Here is a 19,520-nt window from a genome sequence, read left to right as displayed (position 1 = left end):
GCCAGTAATTTAATATACAGCAGTGTTTTCTTTATTAAATAGGCCTACTAACAGTAGCTATATTAAGTAGTAAAACAGTAACTAAGCTGTATATAAAGCCACAATCACTTTGTGCTGTGATTGCAAGTGGATACACTTTAATGCACACATCAATTGAAGCATGAATACTTATATTATATTATATTATTAAAATATTATGATGTTGGCTGGAGTAATATTTGGCAAGTCTGCTACACATTACAAGTGCTGGTCTGGGAGTGTGTCTAAATTAATTTAAACGAGGTTGTAATGAATGAATGAAGCCAGTTGTTGCCATGTTAAAATCAGATGTATGCTCTTGACTAATTTTGAGTGACACATAAACTTGATATGAAGCATAATTTGATAGGTCTAGAAATTTAAGTGTTTCATCCACAATTATAACTGAGGCGTTGAACCACACAAACACAGTTGAATTAACTCAATATATATTCAAAAATAATATTTGATATAACTCGAATGACATTCACACATAGGTATCTAAAATCTGGCAACCCGAATGCTAACGAGTCACGCGTGGACAATTCTTGTTCCGGGGTCTACCAGTGGTTCACGAGCTGTCTATTTTAAATCCAAATCAAATCCTACATCCACTTAGCGATTTTGTTGATTTATAAAAATATTATTATGGATATCTATTTATCGATCGTTGTTTGAGTTATATTTTAAGATTCATCTTAAATATTAGAGGCAGAATTAATAGGTCTGACCTTTGTCAAAATGGTCAAAAATTGCCTATATTTTTTATTTAAAACAATAAATAAATATATATAAAATAAAAAAAGAATAAATGGGCCCACCTTTACATAATCTGATCTACCTTTAAGGGGCTATATTTGCTATCGCTACATAGCCAATGTTAGCACTAACAGCTGTTACATACCAGTCTAGCACAAACATTGCAAGTTCAGTGTCAAACTTCATTCCTTTACTCGCCAAGTGCTGTCTGCAGCAGTGGAAAGCAAAGCCAGTGTAAACTATTGTTGCTTCTTTTTCTGTCACTTCTTTTCCTCCACTGAAGTTAGCATGCAAACCATCTAGCCTTGGCCTGTCCTGTCTTGTAATACCACTATGCAATAGGGAGTCATTGTAGCGTCCCGTCTGCCCTCAGTCCAACATGAGAGGATGAAGAAGTAGCTCTCCCCAGAAGGTGTATTCCAACCTCTTGCGTATGCAATGATGTCTGAAGCTCTTGGTAAGTAAAGAATGTTAATACTAACGTTGGGTATGTAGTGATAGCAAAAACTTACATAGCACCTTTAAATGAATATGTACTGGAAACATGTAGATCAATTTAAGAGATTATTTTAACACAAGTTTTCCTCTAAAACACATCTGGACACATGGTTAACAATCTTCTTGGCCACAAATGGACTGAATCATAAAACCAAGCAAGCCTACTGCTTTTTGTAAAACAAAGCCAACTGTGAGCTTATAATAATGGTGTGAAATTTTGCAGAACAAGCATCCTTAGTCAGTGTCTCTCCTCCTTTATTTGAGTAAAGAAGAAAAAAAAACCACAAAAGTAATATACACAATTTCTCCCACCCCATATGCATTGGTATTGTTGAGTTTTAATTTAATGTCAATTCTTCAAATTTATGGGGAATCGTTACCACGCAACTGTACCATATCATCCTTAAAATGTAAACAGTCTAAATTGCTGTCTTTGACATCATGAGATGCCAAGAGATTATAGAGGGGGGCCTTTAATCACATGATCCCATTATGATGTAGTGAGAGACAGAGGATTATACAATACATAGTTTCATGTAGTTTTTTCAAACAAAACATCAGGTGAATTCTGGAGCTGCCATTAGGTGGCATCATTGACCAATGTACATTATCTTCGTTTATGGTCCAGCCTAGATATTGAGTAATATATAAGAAACTGCCAGAGGTGCAAACGTAGTACATTTACAGAAGTACCGTTCTTGCGTACAATTTGTAGGTACTTCAATACTTCCATTTTGTGTGACGTTACACTGAAATGAGGGAGATATTGAATTTAATACACCACTATTGAATGGCTGTTGTTACTACATATTTTTGAGATAAAGATTTTACATAGATGCTTATAAAATATGATGCATCAGTTTAGATTAAATTACCTAACACTATACAATATAGTAGACTATATGGATCATCTGAAACATTAAAATACTTATCTACTCATTAAAAATTTAACACTTCTGAAATGTGTAGTTTTACTTTTGACATTTATATCTATATTAATTAATTACATTTAAATTTGAATTCTACTTATATGTTAGTGAATGATCCGAATATTGCTGCATTGTCTAGGATGACTATGTTAATTATTATAAATCCCTACCATCAATACAATTCCATCAAAAATGAATTGAAGGCACATCATTTTGCAGGCAGGTACACTTTTATCTTGTCAAGCAGTGCTGGGGGATCTTGTAGGAAAGCTGGAAGGTTGCTCCTGTGCACGTATGCAGCCAAGCCCACAGCAGCAGCTGACAGAATCAGAGGCCACTTCAATGATCTCTTGGGTTTGGGCTCATCACAGGGCCTGGTGTGCATGGGCTGAACCACTCTCTCCCACTGAGTGAGGACTGCCTGACGGGCGCCAGCCCACTTTCTTGGCCCTCTGAGACGATACTGGTATGGCGTGCAGGGACCAAGTATCACGTTTAGTGCCAGCTTGGGATCAGTCAGCAGCATCCCTGGGATGTTGGGTTTAACCCCCACCAGCTCTGCTATCTCATCCATGTAGCTGATATAGTCAACCTGGATGGTGTGTCTCTGACTGGTGACATACCTGAAAAAGAAACTTGAGCTGGTTATGTTGTGGAGTGCAAAATTGTGTACTTTTCAGATCCAAAATATCTAAGTAATCACAAAATTAAGTCAATCCACTGCAGCACCTTTTAGCCATGGTCTCCTGCTTGCACTGGACATCTTTTAGCATGGCAGCCATTAAGGGAAGCTTGACACACCCTTTTCGAGAGGAGACATTGTGACACAATGATTAATTGTGATTAAATGATTAATTTTTAATTAAACACAAAATACTTCTGAAAAGGACAGAGTGAGAGAAAAGGTTGCATTTTTAAAAAAAACCTGTATTACCTTTAAAGACACGTGTGGCCCATCTGGCCTGCATCTCAGAGATGGGCATAATAGCTCCCAGTGGCTGCACTAGACCAATGATAGCCAGTGTAGGACGGTCCAGCTCGGGGGGAAACACATACTTGTAAAGAGATGCTTTGTTCTCAGACACTGAGACCACATGAGAGGCCAGGAACGGAAAGGAAAACCTGTAACCTGTGGCAAACACCTAAAAGACAGGGGACTCATGTCAGTCATACATTACTTGTGAGCTGTACTGTATGAAAGTGTAAAGAGAGCAGAGACCGTTAGTATGAGTGGTTGAATGCAGGCACAATATTTACTAAACCTACCACCAGGTCAATATCTTCCACTACACTCCCGTCATCAAACTCCACACTGGACCCTTGTAATCTGCGGATGTTGGGTTTCACCTGAACTGTTCCAGATAGGATGCGGTTGGGAAGTTCATCATTCACTGTGGGATGTTGGCTGAACAACCTGACATTTATATTCACACTGGTAAGTCATGTAAGAACTATTTGATGAATACTGCAAGCTTTTTAATTAAGATGAGACAAAAAGTCTATAGCAGCTCTAGTGGCATGATGCACAGAATGAACATGTTGATAATTGTACTATATAGCCATACAAATAGTGAGTCTTTTAAGTTTGTCCTTAAGGTTACACTTGGAGAAAATGTCATTAAAATTGGTCTACCCCTTTAGAAGCATGAATGTCAGCAAATTTCATGGCAGTCTGCACATCATATCACAAGATGCGTTAACATTTTGGCCTGAGGGTAGTGCTGGAGAAAAGCAGAATAATAGTCAAAGAGTATGAGGGTGAACAAGAATGTGGTCAATAAATTCCATGACAATCTGCCTATTAGATTTGAATTATTTACTACTAAAGGAACTCGAGTCCTGATGGTGACTCTCGGAAATGTCATGGGGCACTATAGCTGTTCGGATCATCAACTGGGGACCATGAATATCTGCAGCTATTTTGACAGCTATTCTGGCCAACAGTTGTCGAGATATCTTCCCCTGGACTAATGCATTGGGCAGACAAAGTGCCAACCGACTGACATTTTCATCCTCATCTTCTGACATTTCAGCTTTAGTAGATAAAATTTTTTTTAAAAAGTTGCAAATACAGTACCTGTGCTTTGGCTTAAGATTGTACAGACTGTGATCAAATCTTTGGTTGAGCCGGCTCTCTCCCAGACCACAGAAAACATTGAAGGGAAGAATTTTCCGTAGATAGTTAACCACCCTATTAAAAAGTAAATCAATAGGTATGCCACTGTCCCCAACTCTGTTCAGAATCCAGGCTCCCCTTCGAGTGCTCAGGTAAAGCTGGGAAGAGAACACATGGTAGTCAGTCATTATCCCGGCAAAGCGTTTGACTCTGAAATACTAATGTGGAAAATCTAGCATTTATAAAGTGAACTCAAAATAAGGGGTTCTATCAGTAAAATGAATTTCGATTTTCCACAGTATTTCACTTACACCTGTGGCCTCTGCTACCTTTAACCTACTTGCTGTTTTTGTTTTTTTTTTCCTTTTAAACATTGATATTGACTCTACCAGGCAGCTTTGCCTGGGCAAAAACCTTTCACCCAGTAGTTGTATCCAATTATCCAGTTTATGTTCTGTCCACCCAGCCCTGTGGTCATAATTGAGTTGACCCCACAAACAGTCAAACAATCAGACAGGTATTAAAGAAGTCACCATTTTATCTAATTGACATTTGGAATTGAAAAAAAAAAACATGAACAGCAAAGTTTCAATATCACCAAACTGTCTGTCGTAAATGTCCTTTACATCTTGCAGAGCTACACGCAGGTTCAACACTGATTTTCCTTATTTTACTGGAGTTGTACGTGCCAACAATATATATATAGTGCAGCTGAAGGTTGGATTTGTTTACAACTTGTCTGATCGCTTGTGCTGTTTAACCTTCTGGACTCTCCTGTAAAATTATGACAATGAAGTGCCATCCCCAGATCTCAATAATAAATTTGGTGAATGAAATGATGTTATCATGACCGGCAGGACCTAAAACTAAAAACAGTGTTCCATCAAATATGTTGATGTACAAACACGTCAAACACATACAGCATGTCATCTAAATGTAACTATCTCTGTCCAACCTGTTTGGTGACTCTGCTGAGCTCCACTGCTATGTCTCCTCCAGAGTTGCCTATTCCAATCACTACAACCTTTTTATTCCTCCACTCCTCAGGAGTCTTGTAGTCTCGACTGTGGAAATACTTTCCCTGGAAAGTTTCAATGCCTGAAAAAAAGACGTAGACTTGTAACTGCTACACACAGTATCTCTTTACTCCTACTCAGTAGTGGGTTTTGTGGGGGTGTGTGCGTTTCTCTGTGTCTGTGAGAGTGACAGAGAAACTAGTTCAATGCAGTGGATCTGTGGTTGCAAACTGTTGCGCTCATCTTAGTGTGAGGGGTAAGTCGGCAATACCAAATGGTTGACAGTGAGGATGGTATTGTTTGCTGCCAGGGTAAAATCTTTTTTATTGATAAATTCAGATCTGTCACGTGCGCTCTCCTCGGTACTGAAATGACGGTGCTGTTTTTTTACTGTGAGGATTACTATGTTACATGCCTCTAATAAACCCTTAAAGGCCAGTAACACCAGGCTGGGTGTGATGATCCTGATATGGGTGTTTTATAAATCAGACCTGACTCCTGTAGACTGCAGCAGCATCTTGTGACTGACAGACATATGGCTCTTTACCATTATCTGTAAAGTTGGTCAGGACTCAGACTGAGAGACCTATATATCCTATAGTCCTATGGTCCTATAAATGATACTATACAAATATAATATGAGAAAGTATCATAAAGTCACTGTTGAGTAGCTACAAAAGAACATATGTTCGTATAAGATATCATAGATTAACGCCAAGATAATTTTGGGTGAGCCACTAGGTTTAAATACAGAGAGCAAAACTATAAGTCACCATATAAAAATTTTTTTAAATGATATTGGAAAGTCTGTACCAGAGATATTTGGAATATCATTGCATTATAATAATATGACAGGGCTTAAAATAATAAACTGTGAACTACGTGTAGCTGTCCGATTGTTTTATGATTCAGTGGGTATACTTTTGGCAATTTCTACACTGTGTTCATGAACAATATTACTGATTATGTTATTCAGTGACTGGGGAAGAGGAACCATTAACAAAGTTCTGCCCCCCCCCCCCCCCCTTCTGGCAGTAGGCCTGTCCCGCCCCTGCTTCAGCTACCAGAAGACTTTGATCTGTGTTTGAAGTAGATATTACAGCTTTACCCTAAAAATGTAATTTAGGCCAAGGTTGACGCGTTATACTGACAACACTATTCTCTTTCTGTTACAGTGCAGTAATACAGTTTTTTGTAACCAGTATTGTGTAACCACACTGTACAGGGTGAAAGGTTGACTCTTAAATAACATAATCTGCCCTTCATATTGCTAGAACACTATCAGCACTTCTTGCCCTGGAATAAAGTGATGGATATTTAAGGCCTTTAAGTGATACCTGGGAAGTCACGGAGAGGCAGGTTGGGGTGGCAGTGATGTCCAATACAGATCATCACAGCATCAAAAATGTGTTTCTCCTTTTTGCCGTCCTGGTTCTCGGTTTCAACATCCCACTGACCTGAGTGAGAGAAATCTGATCTCTTCTTCACCTGCAAAACCTTGGTCTGGGCGACAGTAAGACAGATACAGATCACAGTTAAAACAGATTTTTTTTTCAAGGTAAATAGAATATATTTTCTATACATTTAACCATCTGTTATGTTAAACTAAACAGCATTTTCTCACTACGGTGAGAATGGTGCGTCATTTGAGATGAAGCAAAAGTTTAATTCTAGGCAGGGAGTCAGCGAGGAATCCTTACGTTGAAGCGTATGTGCCTGGTGAGCTGGAAGTGGTCAGCATACATCCGAAAGTAGTCCATGATGAGGGAGTTGTGCATGTAGTTTGGGAAGTGTGCGGGGATTGGAAAGTCACTGAAACACATCATCTCCTTGGAGGTGTTGATGATGACAGAGTGGTAGATGCTGGCCCTGTCCGGCTCAGGATTGTCCTGCAGTATAGTAAATAGACCAAGAACAGAGAAAAAGCCCGTACTGAACGTACTGTGTGAGTTAACTGAGAAAGTCCACCCTGCACAGAGCGTGACCCACCTTGAACCTCCACAGACCCCCGATGTCATCACTGCTTTCAAAGCAGACAGGCTCCAGCCCCTCGTCCAGGCAGCACTTGATACAGGCCAGACCCGAACTGCCTCCTCCAACCACCGCCACACGACGAGTCATGCTTCAGCCCCTGTGACGGATGAAGCGGGTCAGTCTGGTAAAAGTTTTCCCTGGAAAAAAAAGCAAAAGGTGCATCCATGAAGCTTCACCCCCCCCCAAAGTGGTGGAGTTGGCCGACACCAGAAGCCTCCTCCTATGCTTTTTCTCCTGTACTTTAACATGTCGATTAGGACACTGATAGTGTTTATCTGCGCACACAGCTATATCGATTTTCCCCGTTAGACACAGCTTTCCACTCTGCTGCGCGGATTTACCAGCGTCAAAGTTCAGCACGCGAGGACATGCGGCTGCCGGCCGCACTTCGACGGGGATTTGAGAGGCGAGACATTGCGCTGCGCTCCCCCCCCAAACCCAACGTCAACTTTGGCCCCTGAGCTTGACTCTGCACTGGCGCTGCCAGCGAGCCCCCGGAGCGAAGCATTCACCCTGCCTAGCCGCGACCTAAGCTTTTACACGCTGCACAGAAGGAAGAAAAAAGAAAAAGCAAGTTACGCTCGAGTATCCAAGTGAACGCGCAATTGATGACATTTCCCTACCTTTTTGCGATTCGAAGAATGAAGCGATTGTTCCGTGCTGCCTGCAGCTCCCACAGTGGGCGGAGTGAGACGGGGCCGTGCAGATTTATCAGTATCCCCAACTGGCCCTTGAATCAGGAAGTTGTTTAAGGGGTGGAAACGCAGGCGGGCGGCGGCTCTCTGCCCGGGTACCACGAACAGCAGCTACGTTTAACAGCCCCGGCTCGAAGTCGTGAATCCGAGCGGGTCTCTCTCTTGAAAAAAACGGCTCACAGAGGCCAACCACTGTCAATCAATCAACCAATCCGTCAGTCCACCACGGTTAATACTAGTCCACATCTAGTTCTTACATACAATACGAACCACATAAATCATACACACACACATACATGTCTGTCAAAGGCTCAAAGACTGCAGTTATAAATGTGTATTAATCATTTAGGATCACAGGTTTCTCACTTTAAACTGAGTCATCAAGTCTGTTGTTGATGTCAATCAGCCTACTTTCCTATAAGTCATCAGGATAAAAGGTGAATAAAAAGATAAAGTTATGACAGAGGTAGACATAAGCCAAATAAAATGATTTTTCACAATTTAGTAATCCAAACGTATTTATTTATGGATTCTTGATTTATAACACCTAAGATCAATTTCTCTTAACCTTGATGAAACTCACAGCTTACAAGAGTACAGCTTTTCGACAGTTCTACAAATAAGCAGGTCTTTGATTCCCTGAGGGAGCAAATTCCTGCTTTGTTCACGTGTCTCCATCTGCCAAAATCGTGAAGCCCTACAATTAGTCAACGGGTTTGATTACAATACACATTCAGTATGAGTGTTCAGAACAATGTACAGACTTCTGCCATAACAATAAACTAGTGTGTTTATTTTAAAACAACACTACATCCATCTGTATGACACAAATGTAAAACTTAAAGATGAGATGACTGTGAACATTTAGATTATGGCCACACTACTAGTAAGGCTGCACAAATAGCAAAATCATCAGTGAGCTGTTTCTTCTGCCAGCACTTTCATATTGTGGGGTGTAATGAATTTACAGCCTGAGGCACAGGATGTAAATTTTGTCTCATGCACTGAAAAAAATTTTTTTTTTTTTTTTTCTACTGTTCTGATACAATCCACTCCTCACTTCACTCACTTCTCAGTTCATATTTGGTATCATCAGCTACTGTCGTTATGCATCCGGCCTTTGTGTCCATTTGATCAGAGCAGGTTAATACTTTTATTTATGATTTATCCTTATTTTTCACATTTTCTGCATGTTCTGCTGACCTGCTGCTCTGACCTGGTATTTGTTTTCAGGGAACTTCCTTGGAAACTATTAGGAAATTTCGGACCTGTAAGATAAAACATTATCGGTAGAAGTCTGGCTAAAAAAAAGGGAATAAGACAGTACAGCCAGAACCGTCAACGCACACATTCCACAACACGCACACAAACACGTTCTCAGAGACATTTATATGCACTAAGTCCATCATTTGTTCAATTCGGCTTTCATCTTTTAACAAAAGGTAAAGTCTTGACAGATCAAACACAATGTTTTTGTTGTTGAGTATTATTTGTAAGGTAACAATAGGTAGGTTTCAATCAATGTATGATAGCAAATACTCTATGAGAATGTTTAGAATTTACTGTTAAAAACCACTGTTGTTATATGTTTAGGCACACTGACCACACTTGGTGTTTCCTGAAGATTTCATCTGACCAGTTGTTATTTCTTGAGTTAGTTTTAAGGCTTTTCCATTATTTCATAAAGACTTAACATGCACTTTATTTTCTTTGATGAGATACAATTAGCACTATATTCTGCACATTGTTCTTGCTGTTGTTTTGTTTATTTTAATCCTTTGTGTTTTGGACATTTTGGTATTTTTTTTCATGGCCATAATTATATCTTTTGGAACTTTTTGGAGGAGTTTACTTGTTGAACAACTTCAAAAGATTTACAAAAAATTGTCTTGGGGCTAGAATTGTCATGATTTATGTTATGTAGTAAACACTGAATTTATTAGTCTGCTTTTTCTATATATGATATGATTTAGACCCTATTAGAAAGTAAATATAACGACTTTTCATTTTGTTTCCTAAGATAAGCACTTAGTTCTCGCTCAGTTCACGTTCTTAGTCTCGCTCAAGTAATTAATTTGGTGATTACTTTTACTTATACTTGAGTCACTATTGTCCATAAAGTAAGAATACCTCTAAGTACAGTTTCTGGCTCCTCCACCCAGTTCTGGTTATAAAACTGGTTAAATGATTGATAACGCATGCATTATCATTGCAAGGACAACAGGTCCATGTGCAGGACACCATACATTCAACTGCCAACACAGACAGGAAATTTCTAAACTACATAGCCATAACACATCCTGAATGCTGAAAGCCTTCACTTGTACTGCTTTTTCTTGTACTCCTTCTTGGCCTACATTCATTACGTTTGCACAACAACTATACTCACTCAAGAAGCTTTTACTGTCTGTTACATGTACAAAAAGACTCACACTATTTTCCGTATTGCATCACCCCGAATAATACCCATCTGTTTCATTGTGGATATCATGTAGTATTTCTCTACAGTCAGCTTACTAACTTTATAGCATGGTACAATACCATAACTCTACCATGCTTCATCCAACTGACACAAATTTCGAGTCACCTCTACACACTGGGCCATCACATCAGACTCTGCATTTCTCACTGCGTTTTCTCACTCCACGTCTCACTACAGATATCTGAAAAGGTTACGGAAGGGAAATGTCTTAGCTTAGTACTGGCCCACTGTGAAATGCTTCACATAGTCAAAAATGTGTCTAATAGCATCACCATGTGGCCAGTTACAAAACTATTTTTTATGTTTTTTTAACCTTTCAAGTTTCCTCCTCTTTTGGCTCTTCAGAATGATATGACTTGCATTCCTGGATCAATAATGTAAAAAAGTGAAATTAGACTCTGGGATTGTTTGCTCAATATGTTATGGAGTAAATCACACAATTCTCCATGGGCTATAGAGCTTCATGCTATTTTTTAGGAAACTAATTATATATATTACTATACATATATATATATATATGTATATATATATATATATATATATATAGTAATTCATCATGTAGCATTAACACAGAAGAATGTTACTTGCTAGATTTGAAGAAAAATGGTTAAAAAGTAAAAAAAAAATTAGCCGATGATGAGAATTATTATGATGAGTTAAGAATATCTATACTTAGTGAAATGACTGTTTAGAATTGAAAAGTTTCGATGCACTGACCGTGACAGAAAGAAATGGTTGTTTAGTTTAAATGCTTAATTACATGGCTACATTTGTCTCTAAGACTTGCAGAAAACATCAGGAGGGTTTATTTGTTTAGTATTATCTGTAATTTTTTTTGCTGCTCTGGATCTGGGGTCTTTTTCTAAATAATGGCATCTTGTAAGCCAGTTTGGGCCAGCCATATTGTTTGTGCATGACACAATAACAAAATCAATAACCAACTGGAGACCATCTTTTGATGTTATCACACCATGACACACGTCAACATGTCGACATTCCCGCCCATGAGCACCCAGTAGTCATTGCTACATTACGGACAGGCGTCGCAGCTGGTGTGAGTCCATCGCAAGATGGTCTGTGGTTTTACCTGATGTCTTGGAGGGGACAGGAATGATTGAAACCGGGATACAGTGATCTGCGAATTAAAAAGAACTGGCCAGGGGCGTAAAGTGGGGGGCCAATGGCCCCTTCCCTGCTTCCAACCCCACTACTTCCGGTACCCTAGCTCGGACCCCACCCACCTTTAAACTCGGCCTTCATTTTGATCTTAATTACACTACCCACACAGACAGACAGAAAGACATATAAACATGTGCCAAAGTACCCAAAAACACCTTCTTGGTACTTCCCGCTACAGTAGGTGTCTCCAGGAACACAATTTGCCATGATGACACACACACACAAAGTCGAGTTCGAAGATGAGTACTGAGAACTGCTGTAATAATGATTTCTTTGAGGTCATCAGGGCATTTTAAAGGTGTGAACTACCTTGGTTTTTTACTAAATATTTTTTCTGTTATTGCATCCAATGCTTGTGGTTTGATATTTATTCATGTTTGATTGTAATGTGATTAATGTGGTAAAAATAAGGGTGTATGATACATGGGAGTTTTAAGCTCACAATAACAGTATAGCTAATGCAATAAGCTAACTAGTCCTCTATGTTATGGCCAGGTTTGTTAGTTACTTTAGTATACCCTCACTCAATAAACCCTCAATCCGAAATGAGTGGTTGGGCTACATAAGTAAGTGTTACTGAGGCACTACTTATACCCATGATTTTCATACACAGCTATCTACTGTTCTGTTTATAGGATTTTTAAGGTGAATGATGACCTGCAAGCTCGGATCATCTCTTCCCACATCTTGCCCATTTGAGGTTCAACGCATCTTTTTATTACAAATGCAACGAGAGCACTGAAACATAAGTCACATGAACTAATGGGCATAGTTTCACTTACAACCGCTGACTTGTCAGATCAGTTGCTGCTTGTAACACACATTTTTTTCTATTCTGAGTTCACTTTTTCAAAACTGTTCCCACAGTTGTCTTCACCGACATGCAGCTCCGGACACTGGTTAATCTCACAACGCAACCAAACACTTCATACACATTTCAGGTTCGACTCTTGTAAAGGTACACTGATAATATTTGTCTGGCCACAAGAAAACCTTGTCATTCCAAATTCTAACAGCAGGCAGCAGCATTGCAGTCATTATTGTCTCTGAGGTGTGTTTTATTCATTTAGTATGAAGCAAGATTCCATTAGAAAAAAAAGAAGGGCATTACCTTATAGCAAGGACCTTGCTACCTTACTGTAAATTTCAAAGAGATGAATCGGACTTGCTGCGATATGCTTCATTCAATGTTTTTTTTTGTTGCCATTATTGCATGGAATAATCCCAAGTGCAGAAAATGCAACCAAAGGAATTCCAATAATGCAATACAAAACTATAAATACCCAATTCCCTGTATGTATACTTGTAGAAAATAGCTCCAAATATAGAAATACTACAGCACTAGGCAACCCTGTCTTTTTCATTTGGCCACAAGTTCTCATCCACATCACTTTATTTCCTCTCATGCAGTACACCTTGGAAATGAACCTTTTTGCATGCCTGATCCATCCGTGGCGATCCTCTGCAGATATGTCCGGACATCCAGCATTCATTGTGTCCAAGAGGGACATCTGATCGCGAACTTTCAACCTACAGGGGGGAAAGAATTCCTCTGCTTGGGTGAGAAATGGAGAGTAGGGCGGAAGGAAAAGTAACACCACCCTGGGACGGGCTTAACCACTCTCTGAAGATAACAATATGATACAAGATCATCCCATACAGTTACAAAATGTGTGGGATTCGACCTGATTTACTCCCCTGTCCTGAACTGGCACAAGTCTTTCGTAGAGGTCAAAGGTTTGTTTCTGGTGGTTGCTAAGTCTGAGTGACACATTTGTCAGAAGAGCGTAAAATAATTTTACAATTTTACAACACCACATTATTACATATATGGCATTTGTATACCACATCAAAAGTCAGAGGCTGTCTTTCTCTCAGTACGCCAACCCAAAAAGAAAGCACCAATGACTGTAAATGACTGTACAGTTCCCAGACCTGTGTACTATCTCTGTTTTATTGTATTTCAGATAATTTTGCATATTTATTTATTTATCACAGTGGATCTATAAGAAGTGTCTACTCACAAATTTGACATCATGTTCTTGTGGTTAACCAGTAAACCAGCTGTCCCTCAGAAAAATCCTGCTCCTGTCCAGAATCTGAGTAGCACCCTGCAGCGCCGGAATTAACTTATTTTTAGACAGAAGCAAAGCCATCACCACGCTTCCTCCAAATGTGAGTAGCCAGAAGGAAAAAAGGACAGATGGCCTGGGCTCTGGTTCTGGTATCGCTCTGGTTCTGAAAGGCTGAGCAACCCGCTTCCACTGAGTAAGGATAGCGTGTCGGGCTCCGGCCCATTGTCCAGGTCCAGTGAGACGATACTGATATGGAGTGCAGGGACCAAAGAAGACCTTCACCCAGAGCACGGGATCTCTCAGAAGTAGCATCAAGAAGCTTGGTCGAACTCCCACCTGTAATTGGAAATCTAACGTGATTGTGTCTTTTTTCTATTATCATTTGTTATAAAAAAAATAGAAAAATAAAAAGTAAATACATGTAATATATGATAAAACAGTTTTATATGACGCTGAACTGAACTTACCTCCTCAGCCATGAAATCCAGGTATGGGATGTAATCCACCTGGAGAGCAGCCTGTTGTGAGCAGGGATAGCTGAGAAAACAAAGGAAAGGAGAGGATTCGCTCATGTCATTATTAACAATATGCAATTTGAGTTCTACGTTGGCTTTCCACAGAAAGGACATGAATGATCTGTCATTCAGTGTGAAGTTGACGTTTACCTTTTCATGTTTCTCTTTCTCTCAGACTCAATGAGTTGCAGCATTTTCTCCTTAGATGGAAGATGGCTCAAACCTTGAAGGTAAACAGCACAGACTGACTCATCTTACTCACTAATCCTGTGTGTGCGTGTGTTTGAGTGTTTAAAGCGTAAGGTGTTTACCCGAAAAGACCCTAACAGCCCATCGTGCCTGCATTTCTACTATGGGCATGATTGGTCCTTTTGTTTGGAAAAGTCCCATGATGGCCAGTGTGGGGCATTGTAGAGATGGAGGAAACAATCTCCTGAAATTAAAACAAATTTGTAGAGTGATCCTTTAAAATCTTAATATTATATTACAATAATTAGTGATAGTCCTAACACAATTCATGAGTGAATGAAACAAAAAGAAAACCAGTTTACAATCTAACATGTCAGACGTATCATTAAAAAAATAGTCGTTTGTTTTTACTAAATAACTTGGATAAATCATAGAATTTATACATTTATTCATCAAGATATTTTTCAGAAGGCATTTAAATAAAACTGCTAATAATTACATTTTGTATACAAGTTGTATAAGGTAAAGCATAAGAAAACATAATAAAAGTAAATACAAAGTAAATAATAAAAGTTTTATCTATACAACACTCTATCCACAGAGTACTTACTTGTACAATGTCAACTCTCCGTGAGGCCCCTCAGACAGAGCTGGAGGCAGGAATGGGAAGTTTCCGATGTAACCTGTACAGAAGACCACAGCATCAATGTTCTCCTCCACTGTGCCGTCTTCAAATACAACTCCTGAATCCATAAACCCTTTTAGGTTGGGCCTCATGACTAGCGCCCCCTGAAGGATTCGGCCAGGAAGATCATCATTGATCAAAGGCCTTCGGTCCAAAAGTCTGGGAAAGCGATTAAATAATAAGTTTAGTGAATCAAACTTATTTTGTTTCATACATTATGTCACATTGAAAATTTCTCTTTTGTATTAGCTAATTGCATTCGCACCGATGATGCCATGCTGGAACTGACAGAAGTCACGGAGTAAAACTACACAGAGACTCAGAATCTGTGGCTCTTACCAACATGAGGATATACTGTTGAAATGTTGTCTTTTTTCTTCTGTATTACACAACTGAGTCTAACATTTTTATTGTGACTTACTTTTGCTTTTTTCCAATGTATTTATGTGTGCGTTTGTGTTGGCAGTAAAGGTACAATCTATTAACTCTAAACTAAAGGGGCAGCCCCATCAGCAGGATTCAACACATGACTATGCCACAACTGTAATTTTTATGGTACAAATATGAATTGGGGCTTTAAAAACAAATCATATTGTAGAAAAAGTGAAACAAACTCTGAGATAACACGATGTTCAAAGGTGTGTGACAGGAAATCTGGGATCATGAGGTCGAGAGGAACCGATATCATCCAGGTGAGAATGTGTCACCTGTGTATGGGCTTCAGGCTGTACAGTCTGTGGTCATATTTGTGGTTCAGTGCTCTCTCTGCTGCCCAGTTGACCAGAGTCTTGGGGAGAAGCAGCATGAGGATGTTGTTGAACCTGGTGATAGCTGTCATGTCCAGAGGAAGACCATTGGCAGACATTCTGCCAATTACCCAGGCCCCATGTCGTGTGCTGAGAAATGTCTGTCAGAGATTTTAACATGCAATGTAATAGCAGTAAAATAAAAAGTTCACCATATAAGAAAGAATAAACATAAGGATAAAACTCATTACACTAATTACTTTATTAGTTCAAAGCACATATATCATCTGTCTCAAGTCCACTGGTTACTGTCAAGAAGACTTTTTCAACTCTTTTTCTGTCTTACCTTCTCTGCAGATCTGCTAATCTCCACAGCAATATCTCCTCCAGAATTGCCAATGCCAACCACCACCACCCTCTGTCCTCTGCAGGCATCTGCATCTTTATATTCCCAGCTGTGAAAACACCTGCCAGAAAACGTCTCATATCCTGGAGGGACACAGAAAATGTGCTGATGCGAAGTAAATCAACCCACTTTAATCCTGCATCAAATCCTGGGACACTTGAATGACGGTAAGCAAGTATGCTTGTTTTAAAAGTGGTATCTCTTTGTTTACTGACCTGGAAAGTCTGACAGGGGTAAGGCTGGATGGGTGTAGTGACCTGAACACACCAGAACTGCATCAAAGACGTGCCTCTCTTCTGCTCCATCCCTGTTTATGGTCACTACATCCCACTGACCGGACAGAGAGAAGTCCGGTCTTTGTGTAACACTCCTCACTGTGGTCTGAATCATGCGGTGTGCACATTCGAACACATTAGGTTTTTTGACTTTACATAGTATCATGTAGAAACGTGATAAGATAGTGGCACCCTTGGCATGGTAAAATAGGAATAACCTGAAAGTTAATGTATCTGAGCAAGTGAAAGTGCTCAGCATAGAGCCTGAAGTACTGCAGGAGCTGAGAGTTGTGCATGTAGTTTGGATAGTCAGCCGGCATAGGAAAGTCACTGAAACACATCATCTCTTTTGAGGTGTTGACCACCAAGGAGCGATAGATGCTGGATCGCTCTGGCTCAGGTGACGCCTGTGGACACAAAGAAAAACAAGACATAGTGCTGATGAAAACATCACTGTGAAAGGGACATTTTGCTGCTTTATCCGGAGTGATGGTCTCCGTTGTTGTGCACAAGCCACACAATCTCTGTTCATACATCCTGGATGCAAGACTTAACAACAAGATGACTATGTGGGATGTTCTAAAAGCTGTGCCCCCACTCACCTTAAATCTCCACAGACCGCCAATGTCATCACTGCTTTCAAAGCAGACAGGTTCCAGGCCCTCATCCACACAGATCTTGATACAGGCCAGACCTGAACTGCCTGCTCCAACCACTGCCACACGGCGGACCATTGCTGAACACTTGTGTAGGGAAGAACATAATGTATCAGAACAAGTCTACAGCCATGTTAATGGCTCTGTGAGGCTGTACTTAGACACAGCATTGCTTTGAGCTAAATGCTAACATCAGCATGCTGACATTAACAACAACTATGAATATTAGAATTTATCCTCTAGGAAACTTGAATATCTGAAGTAAATTCCACTGCAGTCCATCCAGTAGTTGTTAAGGTATTTCACTCACAACCAAAAATGTTGACCTCAAGGTATTGCTAGACGTAAAGTCAGGGAATCACCAAAGTCAGTGGAAAACATCAACTGGGAACCCTGGATGTCTGTTTAAAATATTGTGCCAACCCATCCAATAGTTTTGCATGTATTTAAATCTGGACCAGTGTCCAATCGACCGACATGGCCATCCATAGAGCCATGTTGCTAGCATGCTAATAAAAGAACTACTGCACCAGACATGACACAGATATGAGTTTGGTACTTTAAGTATTATTTTGTCTTGGTCTTGTCCTGAAACCAGCATTTTTTCCATTAAGATAAGGCTGGATCACCACCATAGTAGATAGTCTTGACATTAAACATGCAAAAGCTGGTATTCTTACAAGCTGTGAGAATATTGTACATTATTCTACACATATGCATTATAAACATTATTTACCTATGACAATCCTTTCAGTTCGTGCCTCTATGCTGCATGACTTTAAATTTGTAGACCTGCAAAATAAAACTCTGCAAGTCAGCGACTCCTTCTTTACAAGTGAGCTACACAAGAGTGGAATTGTACTTTCTGTTTATGATCCACTACTCTTCACAAAACAGCCTCTTGTTAAGAGCGTTGTAACACGGATTGATGTTCAGAATAATACATGCAGCAGTATTTAAGTGGTAGAACACTTAAAAGTAGGGCGAGACACATGAAATGTGTGAATGTCTCGTCACTGCTACAGAGCACCGAGTAAACTAGAACAATTTTCAGCAGAGCCAAGTTTTAAACATTTGTAACTTCTTAAGCAGTGTCAAGTATCTCATACCATTAACTATTTTTAAAACTCATAGGAATATTGCTAGAATTTTGAGGAAGCTGACAGGCAGAGAATTGGCGTGTCTTGTCAAGGGAGCCAGTTTTGGCAGGATACCGCTGGCACAAAAATAAGTCTCTTCATTTTTGAATAACAATACTCTTAATGTTGAAGTCTGAAGGACATGTTAGCTGCTCTCACCTTCTCCAGCAAGCTGACTGCAAGTCCTGTGCAGCCGCGATCAGATGTTGGACAGTCTGTAACCTCGCATGAACGGAGCTGTTGCTTATCATCTCCACAGTTCAACAGTACTGTGGGGAGGGACTTTAACCCTGATTGGTGGTGTGGAAATGTCATCCAATTTTCTGAATGCTCTATTGTGCAGAACATGTGACACTGAAGGGAAGTGAACAAGAAAGAGGAAAATCAGTCATATTTTGGGCAGGCATACAGTGATAAGCATTAAGTCTTCCCTTGAAACCTATCATATTTGCATAAAATCTAAACTAAACTGAAGTAGATCAGACAAAAATCTGGAGCCCGGACATAGACAGTCTCAGTGTGCGCCCCCCCTACCTGTTTATGTGCAATAAGTAATAAGGTGTTTTAAATAAATTTAAGAAAGTCTGTACAATCAAAAAACCTCAGCATATTTCAGCCTTATTTCTAGGCATACTGTAATCACTGTGTGAAGCTTTCACTGTAAGGTTTGGGAATATTACACAGTCCTCATTATACCCTTATCAGTAGACAAAGGTGGAAGATCCTCTTTCTCTTACTGTATTTCATAATAATAATAAAGAAAATCAAATAAAATCTCACTGGAATCTTCTTTGATTTGCAGAATCAAGGTAACTTAGTTTCCAGTTAGTGCTAGCCCAGGCTGTTGCGACATAGAAGTAGCATTATAAAACTTTAGAAACATTTAGACAATCCATAAATAGTATCAAAGCTGAACCCAGCTATCACTCTCAAACTGACTGACTGATCTCAATACGAATAGTCATGTTAAATAGTAACTCATAATTCTTTTTAACGACATGATCACTTCAAAGTTCACCTGAAGTCCTCATCATCAAGATCAGTTCAGTTACCTGAGTGCAGGAGTGGACTTAACCATGTTCACCGTTCTGAGGGGTTGAGGGTTCTG

General features: G+C 39.6%; 2 protein-coding genes across 7 annotated transcripts; both read right to left on the bottom strand.

Moving 5' to 3' along the window:
• Positions 1 to 1,377: 1,377 nt before the first annotated feature.
• Positions 1,378 to 8,439, bottom strand: LOC120791072 (flavin-containing monooxygenase 5-like). Of its 3 annotated transcripts, none has more exons than XM_040129216.1 (10): positions 7,994 to 8,437; positions 7,326 to 7,507; positions 7,037 to 7,225; positions 6,674 to 6,839; positions 5,276 to 5,418; positions 4,282 to 4,478; positions 3,471 to 3,618; positions 3,139 to 3,346; positions 2,934 to 3,006; positions 1,378 to 2,827 (listed from the first exon to the last, which is right to left on the bottom strand). In XM_040129216.1, the coding sequence occupies exons 2-10, from the start codon at positions 7,455 to 7,457 to the stop codon at positions 2,413 to 2,415; spliced, it is 1,671 nt and encodes a 556-aa protein (XP_039985150.1). In that variant the 5' UTR covers positions 7,458 to 7,507; positions 7,994 to 8,437; the 3' UTR covers positions 1,378 to 2,412. The 3 variants fall into 3 exon arrangements, with proteins under 3 accessions (XP_039985150.1, XP_039985151.1, XP_039985152.1); XM_040129217.1 differs by having other exon boundaries at positions 7,326 to 7,467; XM_040129218.1 differs by lacking the exons at positions 1,378 to 2,827; positions 2,934 to 3,006; positions 3,139 to 3,346 and having other exon boundaries at positions 3,531 to 3,925; positions 7,326 to 8,439.
• Positions 8,440 to 11,193: 2,754 nt separating this feature from the next.
• On the bottom strand, positions 11,194 to 18,657 carry LOC120791365 (flavin-containing monooxygenase 5-like). Of its 4 annotated transcripts, none has more exons than XM_040129793.1 (12): positions 18,572 to 18,657; positions 17,220 to 17,360; positions 16,836 to 17,024; positions 16,558 to 16,723; positions 16,283 to 16,425; positions 15,898 to 16,097; positions 15,116 to 15,349; positions 14,628 to 14,749; positions 14,467 to 14,539; positions 14,269 to 14,338; positions 13,751 to 14,137; positions 11,194 to 13,256 (listed from the first exon to the last, which is right to left on the bottom strand). In XM_040129793.1, exons 2-11 carry the CDS (start codon positions 17,349 to 17,351, stop codon positions 13,775 to 13,777), a joined length of 1,692 nt encoding a protein of 563 aa, XP_039985727.1. In that variant the 5' UTR covers positions 17,352 to 17,360; positions 18,572 to 18,657; the 3' UTR covers positions 11,194 to 13,256; positions 13,751 to 13,774. The 4 variants fall into 4 exon arrangements, with proteins under 4 accessions (XP_039985727.1, XP_039985725.1, XP_039985724.1 ...); XM_040129791.1 differs by adding an exon at positions 18,010 to 18,065 and having other exon boundaries at positions 11,194 to 14,137; positions 18,572 to 18,628; XM_040129790.1 differs by having other exon boundaries at positions 11,194 to 14,137.
• Between the last annotated feature and the right edge of the window lie 863 nt (positions 18,658 to 19,520).

The sequence above is a fragment of the Xiphias gladius genome, chromosome 6 (genome assembly GCF_016859285.1).
Source record: "Xiphias gladius isolate SHS-SW01 ecotype Sanya breed wild chromosome 6, ASM1685928v1, whole genome shotgun sequence".
NCBI classification, from domain to species: Eukaryota; Metazoa; Chordata; class Actinopteri; order Istiophoriformes; family Xiphiidae; genus Xiphias; species Xiphias gladius.
Note: the sequence above shows the minus strand (reverse complement) of the source record. Positions and strands in the feature narration are given on the sequence as shown.

Excerpts from the sequence above, each read along its gene's own strand:
- LOC120791072 (XM_040129216.1), bottom strand. The coding sequence starts at position 7,457 with ATGACTCGTCGTGTGGCGGTGGTTGGAGGAGGCAGTTCGGGTCTGGCC. Across the intron at positions 6,840-7,036 it reads CCAGGCACATACGCTTCAAC|ACCAAGGTTTTGCAGGTGAA; the intron begins GTAAGGATTCCT and ends ACTGTCGCCCAG. Across the intron at positions 3,007-3,138 it reads GGCCACACGTGTCTTTAAAG|GGTGTGTCAAGCTTCCCTTA; the intron begins GTAATACAGGTT and ends CCTCTCGAAAAG.
- LOC120791365 (XM_040129790.1), bottom strand. The coding sequence starts at position 17,351 with ATGGTCCGCCGTGTGGCAGTGGTTGGAGCAGGCAGTTCAGGTCTGGCC. Across the intron at positions 16,098-16,282 it reads TTAGCAGATCTGCAGAGAAG|ACATTTCTCAGCACACGACA; the intron begins GTAAGACAGAAA and ends AATCTCTGACAG. Across the intron at positions 14,339-14,466 it reads AGAAAGAGAAACATGAAAAG|CTATCCCTGCTCACAACAGG; the intron begins GTAAACGTCAAC and ends TTGTTTTCTCAG.